This window comes from Pelodiscus sinensis, chromosome 7, assembly GCF_052426305.1.
Source record: "Pelodiscus sinensis isolate ZL-2025 chromosome 7, ASM5242630v1, whole genome shotgun sequence".
Classification (NCBI taxonomy): domain Eukaryota; kingdom Metazoa; phylum Chordata; order Testudines; family Trionychidae; genus Pelodiscus; species Pelodiscus sinensis.
This window is the reverse complement of record NC_143058.1, coordinates 48,163,834-48,188,459: the sequence shown is the minus strand read 5'-3', so window position 1 is coordinate 48,188,459 and position 24,626 is coordinate 48,163,834. Positions and strand designations below refer to the sequence as shown.

The following is a 24,626-nucleotide window of genomic DNA, read 5'->3' as shown; positions in this document are numbered from 1 at the left end:
TCTTGGTTCAGAGAGTAGCACAATAGAGTCCTAAGTGATACAATAATACAAATAATAAATAATAAAATCAAATGATTCTTTCTACCATTGACAATATCATCATCAATAAAGATTTTATCATGAGAACTAAATAGAGATGCACTTAAAAAGATGAACAAGGTACAATTCAATCCAGCTCATTTTCCCATAGAGATAAATAGCTCTGGTTTTCCAACAAGCTTAATTTATCCCATTCCTGATTTTCACTCTAATGTATTCAAAAGTGGAATTCCCCAAAACAATGATATTGGTTGCTGTCTGAATCTCAGACAAACTGTTCCTTTGATGCACTTTGGCCGTCATTTAATCTTAACCCAGTCAGTATTGTGTGTAAACTCTGCAGACAGAAGCAAAAAAACAAAAATAAATAATATTAAAAGATGCTGTAAATGATATATTACTAGACAAAAGACAGAAAAATGGCCACAGTGCATTTATGATATAGCCACAACAGTATGGCTTTGTCTACACTGCAGGGTTTTTGAGCAAGAAGCTTTTTGCGGAAGAGATCTTCCGCAAACACTTCTTGCGCAAAAGCGTGTCCACACCTCAAAAGCACATAGCAAAAGCCATGTGTTTTTGTGTAAGAGAGCGCCCACACTGCAAGGACGCTCTTGCACAAGAAAGCTCTAATTGACATTAACAGAATGGCCATCAGATCACCTGTGCTTTCTCTGATAGGCTCTTTTGGCACAAGAAACCACTGCGGAACGTCCACATATGCCTTTTTGTGCAAGAGCTATAGCGCAAAAAGGCGTTATTCCTCATGGGGAGAGGAATAACTCTACTGGCAAAAGCCCTCTGTCCTGTCGATTTACTATTTGGGTTCTTTTGCATAAAAACGCACTGGAGGTGTAGACACTCCACTGGTTTTTGCACAAAATGACTGGTTTTGCCCAAAAAGCTTGTAGTGTATACATAGTCTGTGTGTATTAATAAAGTAACTAGTAAATGGCTCTGGAGTGAAATATGAGGCAAGATCTTTCAGCCACCTGAGAAGTGCATCAATTCATGCACATGCTGGAGTGGCTTATGTATGACTACTTCATTTTATATTTCAATATTTTAAAAGACTTTTTAAAAATCTAAATTTCCAGCCTACAGGCTGAAATCCATTCATATACCAGCATAACTTGATAATTTCCACAGGTGTATCATGTATGTACAAGATCATTAGAGACAGTGGATTTTCAGTTATCCTAGGGGAAAAAATAGCTGTATATAAACAGAAAAAAGTACATGCAAAATCAGACAAGTTTTGCAAGGCCCCCCACCCCATAATAGGCTCAGGAGGTTCACACAATCTCCAGTGATACTGGATTCACCTATCCCTACATATGTACCTAATGCACAGAAAATATTATAAACTGAATCTATATGATCTTCATCTGAACCAAATATGGATAAAAGATTATCATACAATTTATTTCTGATCCAGATACAAGTTCTGACCATGAGCAGTATACATGTAAAAACAGTAGTTTTTGTAAGATGCAGGTTGTACATTTTTCATTACCTTTCTGCGCCATGAGGCAAAACTCTTCTTGGAGTTTGATGTACTCCATGGAACATTCCAAGGGGTCAGCTACCTGGCTTGGAGGAGTCTGAAATTCAACGTCTGCACAAAGATTGGGGTTGGATGAGTGGAGGCGAACTGGTGACATTGTAGCACTGAAAGGGACCTACAGTGAGATTCAACAAAGAAAACAGCTACTGTATAGAACTATATCCACTTTCACAGAATGCACAGAACAAAAACACCACACACTTTATTCATAGAACAAAACACTAGTTTCACTGTGAGCGATTTAAAAAAAATATGAGAACATATATCTTTTGGAGCCTCAAGTTTCAGTAGCTATACAAAATTCCCTGGGTCTCTTTAAATCCTTCAGTGAAACAGACAAGTGACACAGGGAAGGAGAGAGGGGTGATAGCTAAGGCGAGAGAGAAAGATGCACTTTAGCTCTAATTATACAATTTACCCTAACATAGCATTTCATAAGATTTGGCAGAAATTGGAAAATTAAACTATTAATGTTGCTTTATATTCTAACCGTTAGTAACCTATAAAGTATAATTTGATGGCCACAATATCAACATTTTAAATATATTGGTATCTCCATCAATCTGGAAATGTAGCTAAATATTCCCGCACAGAATATTATTTGCAGACTTTGAAGAGTGTTGTTAAACCCAGAGATTATTATTCAGTTCACTGAAATTTACTGTATAGTTCATCTGCATGTCACATCTCTCTATTAAAAAAAACTTTTTCCTGTAGGACAATAGAGCGACATAATCACATCACTCTGATATCCCATAGCCCCTCCCCTCTTCCCTCAGACCCTCCCTCCACCCTCAGCCTGCCTCCTCCTGCCCTTCCCAGTAGTCTGACAGCGAGCAAGGCAGCCTCCCCTCTCCCCCTCTCCTAGAGGGCTGGGAACCGGGCACCCTCCCACCTCGGGGGAGGGGGCGCGGAGCCACAAGCTGCATGGCCTTTCCCCCTCATCGGGAGTGGGGAGAGAGGATGGAATGGTGAGCCGCATGCCTTCCCCCTTCATCAGACGGCGGGACCGGGACCGGGGCGGGGGGAGGGGGGACGACTGCGTGGCCTTCCTCTCTCCAAGGGGGGGGCAGGCCAGCTGTGCCCATGGCCCGGCTCAAACCCCCAGCAACCAGAGGGAGAGAGCAAGGCCAGATTGGACCCCGGCCCAACTCAGCCCCCTGGTCACCAAAGGGAGAGAGCCAGACCAGACATGGCCTCAGCTCAGCCGAACCCAACCTCTTGGTGGCCAGAGGGAGACAGCCAAGCCAGCTGCAGCTTCGGCATAGCCCAGTCCCCCGGCAGCTTCTGGGAGAGAGCCGGGCCTGCCTTAGCCTGGCCCAGGGCCATGGCAGCAAGAATTGGGCTGGCCCAACCTAAGGGGGGGCTGGCCCAACCTAAGGGGAGCCCAGAAGCCAAGGGGAGAGAGCCAGGGTAGGCCAGGGATGCCACACCTTGGCCTGGCCCTCCCTGGCAGCCGGGTGAAGAGCACAAGGGCTGCCTACCCCCAGAGAGGGGGTTGGAGAGCACTGCAAGCAGGGGGTACCACCCCCTGGTAATATATAAAATCATGTAAGTTCTTTTTGTATATGAATGCTCATGTTATCAAAAACAAAACCTAATTTTTATTTAAAGCACACCTTATATAAAATTCAGAAAAAGATATTTTACCAAGTCATATTAAGTCTCTTGTATCAAAAAGAACAAATATGCTTCTTTTTAATTTATTATATAATGCCACTTTTTTTCTCCAGTCTATATTTCTGCATATACAGTAAATGTGTGTATATAAACATATTTAATGTGTTTTGTATTTTACATACAATGTAAATATATGTAATGCATATGTATTATATAGTTACATATATAATACATATGAAATATCTATGTACTCACTAGGGATGTTAGCAAATAGTCAAGTAAACAATTAACTGATAAACCTAGGCTTAGCGTTTAATTCTTATCGGTTAATCCACACAGAGGCAGCCATGAGGGGGGAGTGGGAGCCTGTGCCCATGAGGAGCTGGTTTTAAGCATGCTCCCCACAAGCACTGGATCCTCATGCTCCTCTCCGCCCCTGTGCTGCTGCCTCTGATAGAGAAGCAGCTTCATGGATGGTGAAGGTGGGATGTGGGAGTTAATACACGCAGGGAGCCAACTTTCAAGCCAGCTCCCCGCATATATTGGCTCTCAAAGACCTGCCTGACCCTTCTGCAGGCAGAAGCCAGTGCTGGGAGGAGCTGGCTTAAAAGCCAGATCCCCGCAGCACCAACTCCACAATGCCTCCCCCCTCTCCCCTACTGCTTCTATCAGAGGCAGCAGCAAGTGGGGAAAAGAGGGCAGGGCAGGTTGCCACAAAGCGAGCCTGGGCCTACCAAAGGCAGAAGCGAGGGTGGAATTTCGGGCAGGCGGATGGGAGGGGCAGCAGCTGTGCGCTCCAGGACATGGTTTGCTTTTCATCCCGTGCCCTGGACACTAAGGGAGTGAGGGGAAAGTACTTGCATTTTGTGCATGCCTCTCACACTTCGCTGGTGAGCTCCATTCACCAGCCAGGTGTGAGGGGCACGGATGGAATGCAAGTACTTTCCCCTCACTCCCTTAGCATCCGGGGCACGGGATGAAAAGCAAGCCGTGTCCCGAAGCGCACAGTTGGTGCGACCCCACCTGCCAGAAATTCCACCCTTGGGCAGAAGTTGTTTCGTGGTAGCAGCCCCTATCCACAGGGGGTTCAAGGTCCCCATGGACAGAGACTGTTCCGCATCTCACGGATCAATCTCTGCTCGTAAGGAGCTCTGACGCTCCCCACCGTGGACAGTGGCTGCTGCCACCCAGTGCTGCTGTATCAGAGGCATCAGCACAGGGCAGGAGGCAGCTGGTCTATTCAGGAAGCTGGTTTTTAAACTGGCTCCACTCACAGACCAGCTCCTGCATGAAACCCTATGCTGCTGCCTCTGATAAAGAGGCAGCAGTGAGGAATGATAGGGGGCTCCTTGGAACACAAACACGCCTCGGGAACTATCGCATAGTAATGTAACTGATAACATTTTATGCAGTGTGACAGGGCGGTCCAGCCCCTCACTGGCCAAGGGGGGAGCCAGCTGGCCAGCTGGCCTGTGCAGGCCCCACTCCCACAGCAGTGTCGGACATGCTCCAACTGCAGGCCAGGTATAAAGACCAGGGAAACAGCTCAGTTGAGACCGGCCTCCAGGGAGAGAGGAACTCTGAGCCAACCTCCGGAGCCAGAGCCAGCCTGGCCGCCGGAGCAAGAGCCACCGGGCCTGCCGTCGTCGTCACTACAGTCCCCCGGCCAAGCACGCCTGCAACGCCGACCCCAGGGGGCAGCCCACCCCGCCACGGTGGACAACCCTGTCGCTGCTGCCATAGATGCCGGACCTGCCAACAGCACGATTGCTGCCAGCCCAGCTCCTGCAGGTGGGGTCTCCATCAGCCACAGGGCTGGGGTAGGAAGCAACCCAGGGCAGGGGGCAGGGAATCCCTCCGTGGGTTCGGCGCGTTTCGGGGAGATCTCCCCGCCAAGTCAGTGGTGGGAAACACCCACCACCAACAGGGCCCTGGGTTGGGGTCCAGAGGAGAGGGAGGGCCCAGACCCCCCTAACCCACCCACCCAGAGTGTGGACTAGGCCTTAGGACTTGCGTTCGTTTGGACTAGGCTTTAAGGCCTGCGTTTGCTTTGAACTCAGCCTCTGGGCCTGCAGTTACTTTGGACTAGCCCTCAGGGCCTGCATTTAACTGGGAGCATCACGGCCCAAGCCCGGGACCGTGCAGGGCGGGGCACTCCGTGACATGCAGTTACATGACTATTCAATTACACAATATCTAACATCCCTAATACACACATAGAGAGAATACTTTATTTACATTAGATTACATAATACACACACACATTAATATATACACATATGTAGAAACATCTGACTCCCGGAGCTCATTTTTAAACTTGGGGATCAAAAGGCATTCAGAATCATATTTTGCTACCCAAAGCAGTGTTAATCACTTCAATGTCTATTTTAGGCATTCAAACACTAATTAAATTCCTCAAACACAGAAGATGAAAACCTAAATTCTAGAGAGTAATTTATGTGTTCAGATATGAAAAATGGACCCAAAGTATAGATTATGTTTTCTGAAACTTCCTGTAGAGCAGTAGGCAACATAAAATTCATATTACTATTGACTTTATCAACAGATTACTTAAACTGCCAAGAACAGTTGCGATGGTTCCTTAGTTGATTAGCTGTCTGGATTAGAGAACAACTTGTTTGATCTTTGCAGGGAACCATGCCTAATCACTATGCATTATACGTTTCTGACATTGGTGGAATTCTCTAACATCTCTTAGATAACTTAATCACCTTTCATTCTACCCCTCAGTATGCTCTATCAGCATATCTTCCTTCGCTAACCCTTCCCAGATTTCCAGGTATCTACTGTGTGCAAAATAATGTTCTTGTAACACCCATCTATTGCAAATTTAATTTAGCCTCTAAGCTCTTTTCTCGTGTTCTTGTTTTTAAGTATGCAAGCAATGATGATCTTTCATCAGATTTTATTTTCAGACTCACAATAATGAGTAATGTCTTTATTCACAGGGACAACAGAGCAAATCCTTTTCTCCGGCAAACTGCAGCACTATCACACTACATTCAGCAACCTCCATTTTGTACTATGCTAACACCATTTCTCTCAACAGTCAACTGGAACTTCACTATTTTACAAATAGACTCTGATAGTCGCACTTCTTTTACAAAGCATTTCAATTCGTAGGTCAGAGAACGTATTTGCAAAATCTTCTAAGAATTCTGTCAACCTATCGTCACTCAAGTCCACAAGATGCTAGTGTCTTCACGACAGAGAAAATAACATAAATTAATCTCAAAGGCTTTGCCACCTAGAGGTTAGAAAAATATACAAGGAACACATTGGATATTAGGTTGCAACACTGAGCAAATACACCCTAGACTAATGTTTCTCAACTTTTTCCATTCTGTGGCCCCCCTGTTACAAGAGTTAAAAAGTTCAGGGCACACTCCCCATCTACTAGAAAGAAAGGGAAAGTAGCTGCTATCTCACTGGACCTCTTCATGTTCCCCAAGTTCTGAACACCAACTCTAGAGCCTTGTATCTTGGCTGGCCAGATGAAAAAATTGGATGAAAACCAGATCATGCATCTGAAATGAGGTTTCCTGGGTAAATAACATTTTAAATGTCTTCTAGAATCAGTATTTGCATTTTACAGGCATTTATAATCATACACTTTGCAAGAAAGATCCATTTACATGAGCAAAACAAATAGACACTTTGCTGACTGCTTGAGAGAACATTATTCAACAGTCAGAAACAAAGAAATAGCTAATTGACATGAACTGTTTGTTTCCTTCAGAGAGTTTCCAAGTTGCTTTCCACAACAGCTGAAAAAAAAATCCTCAGTAAATCACATCTGTCATCCACCCCGATTTCCAGCAGACAAAGAAATACTGATTAAATTTTCCTTATGCTACTCATTGCTAACACCCTAGATTTTCTTCTGATGTTCCCTTCATAACTGGGCATATCTTTGATCTTGGTCAGTGCTCCTGTATTTACCATGTGCTGTAGTCTCCTTTTTTAATGTGCCTTCTCTACCTATCTCTCTACAAATATCAGAGGGGGTCACTGAGTTAGTCTGTATCTGCAAAAACAAGGAGTCCTGTGACACTTTAAAGACTAGCGGATTTATTTGGGCATAAGAAGCATCTGATTAAGTGGTTTTTACCTACAAAAGCTTATGCTCAAATAAATCCACTAGTCTTTAAGGTGCCACAGGACTCCTCATTGTTTATCTTTCTACAGTTTTCCTCACTCTGCTAAACATAACTTCAAATATATCCACAGTCTCTTTTTTTTTGCTTTGATCTAGGGCTTGAACTAACCATTCAGATCACATGAACAGCCATCCTTCCTAGGCATGTACTATCAGCTCTCTCAGAATCTAAGCTTTTATTACAAAAAGAAAGATGTTCCTAGCCCATAGGGTTGGGAAGAGAATCCCCCACGTGGCCTGAGTATAAGTGATACAGTGGGGTATTCATCAGTCTGTAGCTTCCATTTCATGACCACTATTGGGGTGAGCAGCTGCCACTCTTAAGGCTGGCTATTTGGCAATTAAAAATCCACGGCTGGCCTACGCCAGCTAACTCAGGCTCAAGGGGCTCGGGCTAGAGGGTTGTTTAATGCAGTGTAGATATTTGGGTAAGGCTGGAGGTCGGGCTCCAGATCCTGTGAGGTGTGAAGGTCCCAGAGTTTTGTCCAGTAGCTCTCATTTCCATTTCTCAACCTCAGTTTTTGCGTTTTTGCACGAAGCAATCATATGATTAAAAAAAAACAAAAGAGATACTAGTGGCAGTAATATGACTTTTTGGGATTATGGAATGTAAACAAAAAGTGTTTCAAATGAAAAAAAATCCTATCCTTATATTAATATACACAACACCACAGCACAAGGAAATTTCATGCTGGACTTAATAACAAACCCCCTCACTTCTGCTTTGTTGGTGTGTGCTGTTTTCAGACTCTTTTAATGGAATTACATCCTTGAATTTTCTGGTTGCTTTTTTATTATATATATATATATATATATATATATATATATATATATATATATATATATATATTGTAAATGTATACCGAATATGCCATACATACTGAGGGAAAAGGGCCCGATTCGAATACCACTTACACCAGCATAAAGAAGAAACAATTCCTTTCAAGACAATGGAGTTACACTGATATATGGCTGGTGTAAGTGATATGAAAACCAAGGTCATTAAATTTATTTTCACAAGTCAGGGTTGACTTCATCATTCACAAATGGCCTACCCAAAAGTGGGTAATGAAGACACCTCTATATGAATTGCAAGTGGCAGTCTCAGTATTGTTGTTACATATTCAACTTCTACAACTTCCCGTTTTTAAAACTATCCCTTGATTTTAAATCCACTCACTGTTGTAGCCACAGCTGCTGCTATTCTCTGCCGGCGTCGTGATGTGCTGAACTGGCCCTTCAGCGCTGGCCCTTCCTGACAGTGAAGGGGAGAAGAGAAGGGAATAGAAAAAAAGAGGGGCAGGGAAGATGGGATATAGGAAGATGAAAAATGATCAGAAAAGGGAGAGGGAAAGTCTTTAACTGGATTTTAATTTCACTAACTTCACATGTTCTCACGCATGTATGACAGGGACTTAGATAGCTAGTTATTTTGCTAAAATAATCTCCAGAGTAGTTGGATTAATACGTACTCACTAATGCTGAAAAATAATTTCTAACAACACTTTGTCATATGCATAATGCAGTTATGGGACAGCAAAACAAAATTATGCTATGGATGGCAGAAAACAAAATAAGAACTTAAATTTTGGGTCATCTGACCATCTGTTGTATGAATTTTATTCAGAGCGTTTAACTCTGTTTCCGTATGTGCAGTATAGTTTGTAAACTAGAAGCTCATGCAGCAGAATCATAGAATATGCAAGTGTATACTGTACAGCTGTTAGACAATCTAAACATTTTTCTATGCACAGCCTTAGCTCTCTTTGATTTCCTTCTCAATATTTATTTGTCCAGTTTCTCCTCAATCCATCCACTAAGCTCCTCAACCTCTAATTCCTCCTTCTTCACGTTAATGAATGATGCAGTATAAAACTTCAGTTCAACTCTGTTGTGGGTCTTCAGAACAACTTAAATGACCTCAGGTGAAGCCAGAACAATGAAAACAATGTTTTCTTCGAATAAATACACTGTCATAGGTTCATCTGAGCCCCTGGGGCATCTCACAAAGCAATCTCCTGAAATCAATTGATTTCCTATTCAAGAAGACCACGTAGACTTTACATTCAATAAAAATAAAACACTATAATCTTTCATTTATTCAAACATAAAAGGGCCAATCATCGGTGGGTTTCTGACTAGAACTGGCTTTTTTAATTTTCTTGTTAAGGGGACAGAGATTCTTTCTCCCTTGCCCAGCCAACCCGGAACTGACTCCCAGAGGAGGATGCAGTCAGCCCTTTTTATCTTGCCTGCTGGGTTCTGATTGGTTTATTCTCAGTTCCAGCCCTCCTAGCTGCTGAAGGCCAATTCTCATTTGGGTTCCAGGAGCAGCTGACCCTGGATGGTGTGTGTCAGCAGCTCCAAAAGGTCTAAACCTGCTTCTATTTTTCTCCAAAAGGACACCAGCTTTGGGCAGGATGCACCATGGCAAGGGGTATTAAATGCCCAGTATACCTGGTCACATACCTTTATTTTTTATTTACGCTACTGAAGCCCTAATCTTGAAAAGATTTATGCCCAGATTTAACTTTTAACTGACTCTAAATTACTTTTTTAAAAAAATCCTTCTATTACACCAGATTCAAGGAAATAATTTTTCAATGAAGTGTAACTCCGTGCCTGTTACAAAGCATTCCTCTTTTGCAGTTACCTTCAAGTAGACATTTTGAGAAATCTCAACATTTTAAAAGACTAGAAAATCTGATGTTCTATCAGTGTATATTCTACACATGCACACAAGTCCTATCCCATACATCTCCTCCCATGTCAAGCACTGAGACATTTTTTAGAAGAAGAGGTTACTTACCTCGTAACTGTAGTTCTTCGAGATGTGTTGCTCATGTCCATTCTGATTAGGTGTACGCGCGCCGCCTGCACGGATTCCGGAGCTTTTTTCCCTTAGCAGTACCCATAGGGCCAGCAGGGAGCCCCCTGGAGCGGCGCCGGTATACCGGTGCATATATACCCCTGCTGGCCCTCCCACCCCTCAGTTCCTTCTTGCCGGCTCCTTCCGACACGGGGAGGTGGGTGGGATGCAGAATGGACATGAGCAACACATCTCGAAGAACTACAGTTACGAGGTAAGTAACCGCTTCTTCTTCTTCGAGTGCTTGCTCATGTCCATTCTGATTAGGTGAGTCCCTAGCCGTGTCCCCCCTCCGGAGGCGGGGTCGGAAGGTGACTATTATCTTATCGTTCTGCAGAACACAGAACTGCCGTCCCGACAGCAGCATCCTCCCTGGCCAGCTGCGTGATTGCATAATGCTCTGCAAAGGTGTGCACTGATGACCAGGTTGCTGCCCTACAGATCTCCAGGATCGGCACGCAGGCCAGGAATGCCGCCGACGTCGCCTGGGCTCTAGTGGAATGTGCTGTTATGCGCGGCGGTGGTTTACTCGCGCCCTCGTAGCACAGTCGAATACAGGAAGTAATCCACAAGGATATACGCTGCGTTGAGACTGGCTGACCATACATCCTTTCTGCCACTGAAATAAACAGTTGATTTGATTTGCGAAACTCTCGTGTCCTATCTATATAAAAAGCCAACGCCCTCCTAACGTCCAGGCAGTGCAGAGCCTGTTCCCTGGGCGACGCGTGTGGCTTAGGGTAAAACACTGGCAGGTAAATATCCTGGGACATGTGGAAGTGTGAGACCACCTTGGGAAGAAACCCCGGGTGTGGACGTAACCTCACTTTGTCTTTAAAAAACACCGTGTAAGGTGGTTCTGAGGTGAGAGCCTTAAGCTCAGACACCCGCCTGGCAGAGGTAATGGCCACAAGGAAAGCTACCTTGTAAGATAGATGTGTCAGGGAGCATGAAGCTAGGGGCTCGAACGGGGCTTCATAAGGGCAGTCAGGACCAGGTTAAGGTCCCATGCCGGTACCGGAGGCCTCTCATATGGCATCAACCTGTCGACTCCCTTTAGAAACCTTTCAACCAAGGGGTTGGCAAAGATAGACCTTTGTCGTCCCCCCCCCCAGTGTGGAAGGCTGCAATGGCCTCCAGGTACACCCTTAGGGAGGCTGTGGCCAGGCCCTGCTTCCGCAGGTGGAGAAGGAATTCCAGGACAGTCGGAACCGCCCCTTCACCTGGAGCGAGCGTCCTGCTCCCCAGCCAGGAAGTAAACCTCTTCCACTTAGCCTCGTAGAGAGCTCTAGTGGACGGCTTCCTACTTTCCAAGAGGACCTCCTGGACATCTCTAGAGCAGGCTCGCTCCGTCACTGAGAGCCACTGAGGAGCCACGCTGCTAGGTGGAGAGATGGAAGGCTCGGGTGGAGTGCCACCCCGGCCTCGCAGCTCTGAGTGATTAGATCTGGCACTAGGGGTAGCCTGAGTGGGCCCTCCACAGTCAGATCCAGCAAGGTGGTGAACCAGTACTGTCGAGGCCATACTGGCGCTATCAGGATGGCCCGAGCCCTGAACCTCTGCACTCTGAGGAGTGTGTCGTGGATCAGAGGAAACGGGGGGAAGGCATAGAGTAGGCCCCTGGGCCAGCTGACCTGCAGCGCATCTCCCCGAGAGCCCTGCCCGTGCCCCATGTACAAACAGAACTCCCCGCACTTGGCGTTGCTCGGAGTCGCGAACAGGTCCAGGCGGGGAAACCCCCACCTCTGGAAGAGCTCGTGGAGTACATCCCCCCTTAGCACCCACTCGTGCGCCTGGATTGAACGGCTGAGCCTGTCTGCCAGCCCGTTCCTGGTTCCTGGGAGGTGAGACGCCTCCAGAGAAATGCTGTGGGCTATACACAGTTCCCATAGCTCTAGGGCTTCCCGGCACAGGGGAGAGGAATGTTTGTTGATATAGAACATGGCCGTAGTGTTGTCTGTCAGCACCGCCACCACTCTGTTCTGTAAGTGGGGAAGGAACGCCCTGCAGGCCAACCTGACCGCCCGCAGCTCCTTGATATTTATATGGAGGCGAGCCTCCTCTGCGGACCACATACCTTGTGTTCTGAGGTTGCCCAGGTGAGCGCCCCATCCCACGTCCGAGGCGTCCGTGACCAGCTGCACCGACGGGAACGGCTTGGTGAATTGGACCCCGGCACACACCGTGCTCTCGTCCTTCCACCAGTCCAGCGAGCGCAGGATGTCCTGGGGGATAGTTACCACCGCATCCAGCGGCGACCTCAAGGGGTTGTGCGCTACCTTGAGCCACCCCTGCAATGGGCGCATGCGTAGCTTGGCATGTTGGACCACGTAAGTGCCCGCCGCCATGTGGCCTAGCAGCCTCATGCAGGTCCTCGCCGTCGTAGTCGGGAACTCCTGCAGTCCCACTACCAGCGATTGAATGGTCGAAAATCTGTCTCTCGGCAGGGACGCTTTGCCCATAGGCGAGTCCAGATGGGCCCCCACAAAGTCTATGACCTGCGTGGGCTCCAGCAGTGATTTGGCCTCGTTTATGAGGAGGCCGAGGCCCTCGAACAGAGCTCTGGCCCTCGAGACATGGTCCAGTACCTGTTCTCGAGACTTGCCCTTTATGAGCCAGTTGTCCAGATATGGGAACACTTGGACCCTGTGCCGCCTCAGGAATGTGGCTACCACGGTCATACATTTGGTAAAGACCCTCGGGGCCGTACACAGTCCAAAGGGGAGGACCGTAAACTGAAAGTGATCCTGCCCCACCATGAACCAGAGGAATTTTCTGTGACTTGGAAAAATTGAAATGTGGAAGTACGCATCTTTTAAATCGAGAGCAGCATACCAGTCCCCCTTTCTGAGTGATGGGATGATGCGGGCTAGCGTCACCATCCTGAACTTCGTCTTCCTTATAAAGGTGTTCAGGTTTCGGAGGTCTAGTATGGGACGCATGCCCCCTTTCGCCTTGGGTACCAGGAAGTAACTGGAGTAGAAACCCTTTCCCCTTACGTTTGGAGGTACCCTTTCTATGGCCCCTAGCATCAACAGGTTGGACATCTCCTGTCGAAGGAGCATCTCGTGAGAGGGGTCCCTGAAAAGGGACGAGGCTGGGGGATGGGAGGCAGGGTAAGAGAGGAAGGGGATAGTATATCCCTGCTTCACCAGATCTAGGACCCAACGGTCCGACGTGATCTTTAACCATCCCTGGAAAAATAGGGAAAGAAGGTCCCCAAAGGGCGGACAGATAGGCGCTACTGGTACTCTGCTCTCTGGCGTACCTTCAAAATGAGGGCTTGGCTTGAGGACCGGGGGACGGCCCTGAGCTTCTCTCAGAGTCTGACCGAGGCCCCCTACGCCTACCCCTGAAAGGGTCAGGGCGGCCATTGTTGCGGCCTCTCCTGCGACCCCTGTCGTTGTTCTGCCCCCTTCTAGGGTAGGGCCTAGCCTGGAAAGAGCACCTCTGAGGCGCCGGGGTATGTATCCCTAGCGACTTGAGGGTTGCCCTTGAGTCTTTCAGGCTATGCAGCTTGGAGTCAGTCTGCTCAGAAAATAAGGCCAGCCCCTCAAAGGGCAGGTCCTGGATAGTAGTCTGCACCTCGGGTGGGATGCCAGACACCTGCAGCCAGGCACTACGCCTCATCACCACCCCTGTGGCCATGGTGCGGGCTGCTGAATCGGCTGCGTCCAAGGCCGCCTGGAGAGAGGTACGCGCCACTGCTTGCCCCTCTTCCGTCAAGGCCCCGAACTCCTGGCAGGATTCGGGAGGAAGCTGGCTGGCAAATTTTTGCGTGGACGCCCACATATTAAAAGCATAACGCCCCAGCATCAGTTGCTGGTTAGCTATACGTAGCTGGAGGCCCCCTGTGGCATAGGCCTTCCGGCCGAGCAGGTCCAATCTCCTAGGCTCCTTTGCCTTCGGAGTGGGGCCTGAAGGCCCTTGGCGCTCCTTCTGCCCAGCGGCCTGAACCACTATGGATCCCGGAGCCGGGTGGGTAAACAGATACTCATGCCCCTCCTGGGGTACATAGTATTGTCTCTCGACCCCCTTCTGGGTCGGTGCAATAGAGGCCAGCGTCTGCCACAGGGTTTTAGACAGCTTGTCCACCGTTTTATTCAGTGGGAGCGCCACCCGACCAAGGCCTGCTGCCGCTATGATGTCCACCATTGGATATAAGTCCTCGTGAACCTCCTCATGCTGGACCGCAAGGTTGACCGCCAGCCTCCGAAGCAGCTCCTGGTGCGCCCTGGAGTCCATGGACGGGGCCTGAGGTGCGGGGTCAGCCAGGGCCTCGTCTGGCGAGGACGACGAGAAGTCCCTTGAGGGGATTGACTCCTCGGTCAACTGTGCCCCCGGCTCCCCCTGACCAATCACCGGGGGTCTCGGCCCCGAAGCTATGGGCGAGCCACTTCCAGGCGGGGGGGCTGCCAAAGGGGTGGCAGATGGGGTGCTACTTCTTCGGGATGACCCCACTGCTGGCCCCGAAGGGGGAGGCCCCTGGGCCTGATGGTATGCCCAGGGCGTCCAGAAAGCCCACTGGGGTTGCCCCTGCAATTGCTGCTGGACCACCGGATCCCGGTGAGATGATCTGAGCGACGAGCGGGACCTATGGCGAGGCCACGACCTATATGAGGGCCCGGTCGAAACCACTGACTCAGCCTCCGACTCCAAAGAGTACTCTGATGCTGACCATGGAGGCGCTGATGAAGACTGCACCCTACGTTGGTCTGCCATGGCCGATGGCTTGCCCCTGTGCACCACCCGTGGTGCCGGTGGTGGCATGAGTGGAGGCCTTTTCTGCGGCGGTACCGCGCCTGGGTGCATCTGATAGACCAGTGCGTACCCCCCTGGTGCCGTCATGTGCACTGGTGCCGCGCTCTGCTGCTGTGCCCCCAAGGAGTAAGCAGGGATCGGTGCCGGGAGCGGCAACAGCGCCGGTGCCGTGCGGGGCGCCTGTTGCGGCACCGCAGGTGGCGCGTAATACAGTGCGGGGCCCTGCACCGCCCAGGGAGCCATCTGCGTCACCGGACCCTGTACCGGTGCCGGTGCCGTCGGCGTAGTGAGCCCACACGCTCCCGGAGTCGCTGCCGGTGCCATGGGGAGCGGGCCCGGGGTCGGTGCCGGTGTTCGTCCCAGCTCCGGTGCCGGTGTTCTCCCCGGCACCGGGGGAAACTGCTGCTGCTGGGCCGAGGCCTGCCCGTCGCCCAGAGGATCCCACGGCCCAGCCCTGTCCTGCTGGGGGGCACTAGAGGCCTGTGCCGGCGTGGTCCGCTCCTGCGGTACCGGGCCCTCCCCTTCATCCACCGCCATGTGGATGAGGTTCCGGGCTGCCTCAAGGGTCTCTGGGGTGGAAGGCTGATGGACCTCTCCTAGCCCCACTGTCTGCCCAGGGCTCTTGCCCTTGTCTGGGCTGTGCCTCTTCCTAGAGGACTTAGAAGAAAGGTGCCCCTCCTTAGGGCGCACCTTCTGGGCACTTCTCTCTGCCGAGCGACCCCTCGAGCTCTTGGAGGCCCTCTGCACCGGTGACGGCGATCTGCGTCTCGGTGGCCTGCTGTCCGATGGTGCCGCCGTCGGTGCGCTGCGGGCGGAATGAGGCCGCTCCTCGCCCTGAGGCTGCAGTGCCGACTCCATTAGCAGGAGTTTCAGTCGGAAGTCCCTCTCCTTCTTAGTCCTGGGTTTAAAGCTCTTGCAGATAGAGCAACTTTCAGCTCGATAAGCCTCACCCAGACACTTAAGGCAGTTAGAATGAGGGTCTCCTAGGCTTGGAGCAGGAGGCACAGGGTTTGAAGCCCTGGGGCCCTGGCATGCCTTCCCCTCGCGGGAGGGTTCCACTGCTCCCTTATCTAAATAACTATTTACAGTACTTAACAACTACTTAACTAGAAAAAAACTTCAACAGCGAACTATAATACAACGGGTAAGAGATAAGCTGCTAAGAGATAGGCAATAGCCTAAAGCACGCTCCAGCTACTGTCACGGGCGGTAAGAAGGAACTGAGGGGTGGGAGGGCCAGCAGGGGTATATATGCACCGGTATACCGGCGCCACTCCAGGGGCTCCCTGCTGGCCCTATGGGTACTGCTAAGGGAAAAAAGCTCCGGAATCCGTGCACGCGGCGCGCGTACACCTAATCAGAGTGGACATGAGCAAGCACTCAAAGAAGAACTATGCACTGTTATTTATTTTAAAAATTGCCTTGATACCAAACAAGTGTTTGAAATAATAAAACAAAGAAATAACAGCAGCCTAGATTGGTGGCTTGTGAACACTGCTATACATATATGCAGGACACATTAGTTTGAAAATTAATTCAAATCTCTCACTTCTTGAACCCAGTAATGTTCAGCTGGTATATTATAAAATGATATGCACGGGAAGATACTCCTTTTTATACAGTCTGGTTGATTCTATTTGTGGCATTGATGACACTGGGAAGTGAGAAAAAAAACTTACTAATCAAATTTTTACTCCTGCAGAGTAGTAATTGCCTCTCCCACCATTTTGTGAAACACCTGCACTAGAAAAAAAAATGTCTCCTTTAATGTAAGAAAGATTGTACTGGTTGTAATAGAGACTGTGTTCTATAACAGAACTCCATCCTGTAAAAAAGAACTTCTGTTCTAAGTCCCACCAAAAACATCCTGTAATCATTTAGCTACTTATTAATACACGAACTGTGGTTCATAATGAAAATATGCCAGTTTTTGCGTGCAGGCTAAAATGTGAATGGCAGACTCTATATGACCTCAAGAACACAGTTACAAAGTGAGATACATGAAATCCCAGTAGTAAAAAAGAACATATAATGTTCATCAGAAGGGGATTCAAAGAAGTCTTTGTAAATGATGGGTGATTTCCCTTTAGTTCTATCGTTATGCTGACAACTTCATAACAAAATGGCGTATCACAAAGAATGTAGATTATAAACAAAATACATATTTGTGTCTATTTTTAAAACTATTTTTTTTAGTAAAACAAGCTTGCAACTTTACTTTTTTGAGGTAAAAACCACACTCATTTTAAGAAAGCTAAAAATGGAATTCCAAGCTAATAAAAACATTAATCTTTTCTTCTTCTGAAAAAATCCTTGGCGTATCATGAGAATTACAAATTGAAATTTTACTCCTAAAACAGAAAAAAGAACGTAAAAACCAAGCTTCCCTGTGTGAAAAAGTGTAATTAATAAAATGGCAAAAAGTAGATCAACCAGCCTTTTGTGGTAGATAATTTCCTTAAATATTGGAATACTTTATACTTTAGGGCCTGTTTCTGAAAATCCTTTCTCAAGCATGTAGCCCTTTATCCAAAAAGCCCTTTAAGACATCCTCTGAAGTAAATGTATGAAGTTTTTGGCAGTTAATTTAATCCCCCCAAAAAGTGTTTAATCCTGCAAACATGCACATGCATAACTTTACTCATGAGATTAGGCTCATTATAGTCAGTGGAACTACATGCATGAGTAAAGTTAAGCACGTGTAAAAGTCTTTGGGAGACTGGGACATAAACTGGTGACAATATATTCACATAAACTAAAACAAGCAGCAAGACATTCTTCACAGAGGAATAAAAGGTTTTAATGTATACCTAGGATGAATATTCCAGAAACATATGTTGGTAGGAATACAATAAAAGCAATATTATTTACAAAAACAGATGCATTGAAATCTAGAAGAGATTTTGCTAGTGTCCATATTGTCCATAGGGTTGAGCACAGGAGTTCTTATTACAAAATCCTCCATTGACACTCTATAGGACAATATCAATTCAAATGCAAATACCCTACACCTATATATTAAAGTAACTTACAAGATACAAAGCTAACAGTAGGAAGCCACTTTAATTCACGGATCTGGTATATGACTCCTATGAATTGCATTACAGCTTCTTTAAAAAAAAGTTAGATTTTTTTTTTACAAAGAAAATAAGACCTTTCCCACATGGTTCTATCATTAGTCAATGGAACAAGCTGACAAAGAGACTGTGGAATTGCACTTACTAGAAATATTCAAGGCTAAATCAAACACCCATCTATTAGGGAAGGCTTATGAATAATAATGTCTAACCCATCAAAGGCAATGTGATACACTAAAAGTCCCATTAACAAACCCATACAAATGTTCTATTTCCCTTCCTAAGACAAAACATAACAGGGACAAAGCACCCCCAAAAACTCTGGGTTTCTGAGGTAATCACTTCTTAAGATTAAGAGGTTATCAGCATTTACAGGGTTGCACTGACGCAGCTGTAACACTGAAGACACTATTCATATGACAGAAAAGCTTCACCCCTCAGCATACGGACTCTACCTTCCCGAGAGGCAGTAGCCATGCTGACAGGAGAAATCCTCCTGTCAGCATAGTGCTGTTTACACCCAGCGTTAAGTCAGAACTATGTCACCCAGTAGTGTGGAAAATGCACCCCCCAAGCCATAAAATAATGCTGCTATATGTATGTAGTGTAGACCTGGGTGAAATGATGTGGCTATGCTAAGAATGAAGAGTGTAGCTGTCAGGACAGGATGGGTCAGAGTCCAAGCCATGCCTCCAAGACATACAGCACAGAAAGCACGTCTCAGGGAAATTGGAGCGATAATGCTTTATATCACTTGTGTGCCCTCTTGATTCTGGGATGGAAATAGCGCTCAGCATAACCAAAGCAGACTGGGAGGCAGCTGCAAGTTATGACAGCCTTTCTTGAACTGCCTATGGATTGCAATACAAGCCAAAGTGACCACAGAGTTGTGAATTATGGACCCCGGCTCTTCTCCCAGCATGCCCCTGTACCTGTGAAGGGACCAGCACAGGTTTGTCTACGGTAGCCCCAAATGCAAGACATGCACTGGGGGAATTCTTCCCTGCCCTCTTGTGGGCTTCTTTATACAGTGATGCCAGAGTGGGGGACAAAATCCCTCACATCTGTGTGTTGAGCTTTTTAATTGTGGAGCTATGCTAGTAGGTTTCAAGGCTTCCATATGGGAGGACATCCATCTACACTGCTAGTTCATGTCCCACTCTCTGGAAGCATGCCTCACTGAAATGACTTACTGATGGTAAAGAAAAACAAGTTAATGCAATAAGCTAGATTTGGAAGAGAACATGCCACAATCAGTAAATGCTTTACAGCTCCTCTACATTCACCAGAACTCAAAGCCCAAGTGATATTTGTGCACAGAGTCAGGTGACAGACAAGAACAGCATGCCACCTTGGCTCCACTTCTCCCGTTAGGGAAGTTTAAGTCTTTTTCCTACACTTTTGCTGCCTTCTGCTGTGCAGCAGCCAGGGAACATATGGCCTCAAATGACAATTATACTCTGAGTGTGAGGAAGTTAGAAATCTCAGTCAACCAGAATCCTAATTCATGCAGACTTTTAGTCCTGTTATCCCTTTTTACTATTTAACATAGTGAAGACCTGGTGAACAGACATCACTTACAGACGGGAAATTGTAACTGTTTACACTTTATTATTTAACTTTATGTTTCAGGTTACCAATTTCAAATGAATCACAGTCACTGACTCTATGGGACACCATAAAGAGTTGCAAAGCTCTTACTAGTTTTAGCATCTGTAAATGGAACAAAAGCTGATATAAGGAATTAATATCTTATGCAGTCATATACATCTAGCTATTCTGATTAATAAATAATTCTGAACATAGTCTTTGTTACTTCTTACTGGAGAATTGCAACAAATAGGCTTTGGATCAGGACCCAAAATTCACACATAAAAGCACAATGTCAGTGCACGGAATAAAATGTCTTGATACCCTTATACTTCAGCTACTAGGAGAAGGACATTACTCTCTCCTTGTACAATGAATTCTTTGATTCAGAAAATTTGTTTCATGAAAACTAAGAATTCACAGAATTCTACAACTAGGGAACTTGGGGGGAAGGGCAGTCCCACTTGTAAAACTCACTACAGACATGGCTAAGAGGGCTGCACTGGTTGTGCATTTCACTTGTTTTGTTTTTATCTCTGTGCCTCCGGATCAATTGCCATCCATAACAGCTACATATTTAATACACTGCATTACACATATATTGCCTGCTTTGTACCCAGAATGACGCTGGCAGTTGGTCGCTCCGCCCTTCTTTAGTTGGCAATGTCTTCATACCAATGAGAGTGAGATCAATATATGTCTCACAATCTTATCTAGGGTTTACATCACCAACTCAGATATAAAAATCACACCATCAAATATAATAGAATTAGTACCATTGAATCAATTGCTTTCAAATACATAAATTATTCTGAAAGTACAATGGAAAAGCAAACAACACGAATTCAGTACCTGAAGTTGTATTTTTGCATCTTTGCTGACACTTTTTGTTCTCCATCGTCTTGTGACCCGCTTGTCTTTCTTTGAAATATCTACACAGTTAGCCTACATTACACAAACAGTTAAAAGCAACAAAGCACTATTAAGTTGACACAGATAGGACAGCACGTTAGTAAAGAATCATAATGTTAGACATCAATATATAGGAGAGTAAAGATAGAATGGACAGGTGGTCACTCTTGTGATCTACCTATGAAGTTAGCCACAGAATACAGTAATTAAAACAAGACTAATAAGCATTAGAGACAAATATTATACCACAGCTAATCACATATTTAACAAAATTACTAAATATATTTTATTTGTCAGTACAAAATATTCAGGACAAAATCCTGATATTCTTATTTATTTTTACTGTTGTTACTCAGTCAGAACTCCCAGGGCAAAATGCAGACTCCAGAGAACTCAATGGCCAAACATGCACTGAGGGCAGAGGTCGCTGGTTTCACTCCCATGGAAGTCAATGGGAGTTTTGCACGAGCAAGAAAGGAGTAAAAAAATTAATGAAATTTTCACATTTCAGGGCTTGCTATTGCTCCCACTAAGTCAATGGAAAACTTCTTCTGACTGTTGGGAACAGAATCAGGCTTTTCAGCTCTTTCTGACTGTCCATATTAGTCAGTCAATTGTGCAAGGTGCTGACTTGTTTGGAGTGGCATTGACAGTTTTTACCACTACTATCGAGGTGCTCGACACCTTCCAGATTTGGATCTCCCATCCTCTTAAATTTCACTGCTACGTAAGCATGCTATATACCGTAGGGCAATGCCACTTAGCATACTTTTTTATTTTATTTAGTTATATATTTAGTTCTACTTTTGGCAAAGGACGTATGAGTTGTCCCATCTGCCTTAAATTAGTAAACTACCTTTTACCAATAAGATGTTTTTCATTGTGGGGTGTTTTTTGGGGGGAGGTTTGGCAGGAAACAGAAGCGGGGTTTGATACATGTAGTACAATCATTATTAAATTACCCTGTTAGCCAGAGGGGTACTACAATTCCAGAATATAAACTAGTCTGATTTAAAATGCAACGTCCTGTGACAGACATAGAAAAATGTTTCAAACCCAAAGGTATTTAATGAGACAGAGCATCTACAAACCAGGTTTTTACACACATTTACCTGCATGTCTGTGAAGTTTGGTGCTGACTGAGTCCTCTGTAGTATTTCTAAATTTTGAAGAAGCCTACTGAGTTCCACAAGGTTTGATTGGCAGTGTGCAAGATCTAATACATATACAAAGGAAAATACATTAGGTACTTTGATTCAAAGATAGATTTTACTCTGATACCATAAACCAACCTAAGCCAAGAGTTCAGACTCTATAAAATGATTATGATGGATAACCTCATTTTTCTGCAAAAGGTTCAGGGACAGGTACCAGAGGAGTAGACAATTAGCACTGACCCAGCTGTTGGTCTCTACCCTTTTCTTCTACAACTAGCATAAAAACACCATCTTCTCCGCCTCATAGTCAGCAAGACCAGATACTTTTACAACTGTGGCCCCAAGCCTGCAAACACTTGTGCACATGCATAAAATGAAGTATATGTGTACACTTTTGCAGGATATGAGGCTTATGTTTTATCACAACATTCCAAATTCTGCTTTCTTTCTATATCTTCATTTAGTATCTGACCTATGTCACTCATACTCTGATAACTCTGATAACTCGTTTCACCATTTGGAAAATAGTCCCTAGTGCCTATTATTTTGCCAACCAATTTTTATTTGCCACTGACTCCACCCACTGCATGTTTACTTATGCCAGCCATTAGGTTCTTTGCTCACCTAACAGTACTAAAAATCCATTTGATTCTGTTTAAATAATTTTGTGGGAAAAAATCTGAGAGGGTATGTCTACACTACAGCACTAATTCGAACTAACTCAATTTGAAATAGTTAATTCGAACTAAGCTCATTCGAATTAGTGCATCTAGACCTAAAAACTAATTCGAATTAGCTTTTTGCTAATTCAAAATAGCATGTCCACTTTGAGTGGACCCTGAACCGAAGTTAAGGCTGGCCGGAACCAGTGCCGGCAGGGCATCAGGTTAGGACTTAAGAGTGTGGGGCTGCTGCCTCAGGCTAGCTGAGGGCTGTGCTTAAAGGGACCCGACCCCCACCCCAGACAGACAGTTCTCAGGGTTCCCTGCTTGTTTGTCTAACTCAATGAGGGACAGCAAAGCAGTCCTGTCTTGGAGTGCCCTGAGTGCCCGCACTCGGCACATCACAGCACTCGGCCATCAGCCCGGCTGCACTTGCCGCAGGCTGCCATCCGGGGGTGTCAATCGGGGGGCTGTCAAGATCCAGGAGGCCCTGAAGGAAAGCTTCCGCCCCGAGGAGCCTGCAGAGCCACCCCAGTCCTCCCCATCGGGGGCTCGTACCCTATTCCTCACTCACCTCCTTCCACTTACCCTTCCTTAGCCCCCCTTCCTGATGTAAAAAATAAAGGACATGTGTGTTCACAAATAGAAACTCTCTTTATTTAACAAAACTGGGGGGGAGGGGAATTAACCTCTGGGGAGACTGGGAAAAGGAGGTGGGAGAGGGGAAAAGAGAGGGTGGGAGAGGGGAGGTGGAAACCTGGGAGGAGGAAGCTGGAAGGGGGAAGCCAGAGGAAGGAGGAGGAGGGGAAGTATAAAACTATGGTACACCATATCTTCAGTACTGTGTACAGATGTGGTCTCCTCACCTCAAAAAAGATATTTTGGCCTTGGAAAGGGTTCAGAAAAGGGCAACTAAAATGATTAGGAGTTTGGAACAGGTCCCATATGAAGAGAGGCTAAAGAGACTGGGATTTTCAGCTTAGAAAAGAGGAGACTGAGGGGGAATATGATAGAGGTCTATAAAAGCATGAGTGGTGTGGAGAGAGTGAAGAAAGAAAAGTTCTTCATTAGTTCCCATAATAGAAAGACTAGAGGACACCAAATTAAATGAATGGACAGCAGGTTTAAAACTAATAAGCGAAAGTTCTTCTTCACACAGCACATAGTCAACCTGTGGAACTCCTTGCCACAGGAGGCTATGAAGGCTAGAACGATAACAGAGTTTAAAGAGAAGTTAGATAAATTCATGGAGGTTGGGTGCATGGAGTGCTATTAGCCAGGGGATAGGAACGGTGTCCCCGGCCTCTGTTTGTAGAAGGCTGGAGATGGATGGTACGAGATCCATCCATCCATCCATATGTTCTTATGAGACAAATCACTTGGTCACTGTCTTCAGTCCATCCCCTCTGGGGTACCTGGTGTTGGCTGCTGTCGGCAGACAGGCTACTGAGCTAGATGGACCTTTGGTCTGGCCCAGTACAGCCTTTCTTATGTTCTTATGTTCTAAGCTCAGGGTCGGGGGTCTCACTGGACCAACTTGATTTTCATGCAGACCTGCTCCTGGGTTCACATGTGGCCTTCGGTGGCCAGGCTGGCAGCTATCCTGCCCTAGACGGCCACATTCCTGTGCCTAGTGCAGAGATCGTGCACATTGGAGGCCTCCCCCCAAACCTCGATGAGGTCCATGATCTCCGCACTAGACTAGGCGGTCGCCCACCTCTTGCGGCCCCGGGCAGGCTCCTGGGAGCTGCCAGCCTTGTCCTGGGAAGAGGCGGAGGGCTGGGTGGCAGCAGGTAGCTGGCTCATGCCGTGCCAGGTGCAGGGTCCTCTGGCTGGGTGCTGGCAGGCTTGCAACTGGCACAAGCACTGTAGCCAGACCGTGCCCTTTTAAGGGTTCCAGGGTCGGGAGGGGGGCAGAAAAGTTTCCCTGGTTTGGCCCAGAGTGGCCACCAGGGCAAGCTGAGAAGGGCTAGCCTCCAACTAGTTCGAATTAAGTGGCTACCCAGCCCTTAATTCGAACGACTTAATTCGAACTAGGCGTTAGTCCTCATAGAATGAGGTTTACCTTGTTCAAATTAAGCACTCCACTACTTGGATTTAAATTCGACCTAGCAATTTGTATGTGTAGCCCCTATTAAAATTAATTCGAACTAACGACTGTTAGTTCAAATTAACTTTGTAGTGTAGACATA

The 24,626-nt window shown here is 46.5% G+C and overlaps 2 protein-coding genes across 7 annotated transcripts in view; both read right to left on the bottom strand.

Annotated features, from left to right (window-relative positions):
* Window positions 1-24,626, bottom strand: part of OSBPL6 (oxysterol binding protein like 6) — a 177,847-nt gene that overhangs the window by 46,936 nt on the left and 106,285 nt on the right. For 3 of the 6 annotated variants that reach the window (XM_025182804.3, XM_006119448.5, XM_014571709.4), the window contains 4 exons: window positions 21,728-21,831; window positions 20,556-20,648; window positions 8,587-8,661; window positions 1,556-1,721 (listed from right to left, as the gene is read on the bottom strand). In XM_025182804.3, coding sequence (XP_025038589.2) covers window positions 1,556-1,721; window positions 8,587-8,661; window positions 20,556-20,648; window positions 21,728-21,831 — 438 coding nt within the window. The remainder of the gene's footprint in view (window positions 1-1,555; window positions 1,722-8,586; window positions 8,662-20,555; window positions 20,649-21,727; window positions 21,832-24,626) is intronic. The other 3 variants (XM_014571707.4, XM_014571708.4, XM_014571710.4) reach the window with 3 other exon arrangements.
* Window positions 10,392-13,467, bottom strand: LOC149524072 (uncharacterized). The gene is given in 3 exon segments (XM_089779781.1): window positions 10,392-11,245; window positions 11,248-11,386; window positions 11,389-13,467. Coding segments are annotated over 3 exon segments (2,865 nt in total). The 3' UTR covers window positions 10,392-10,598.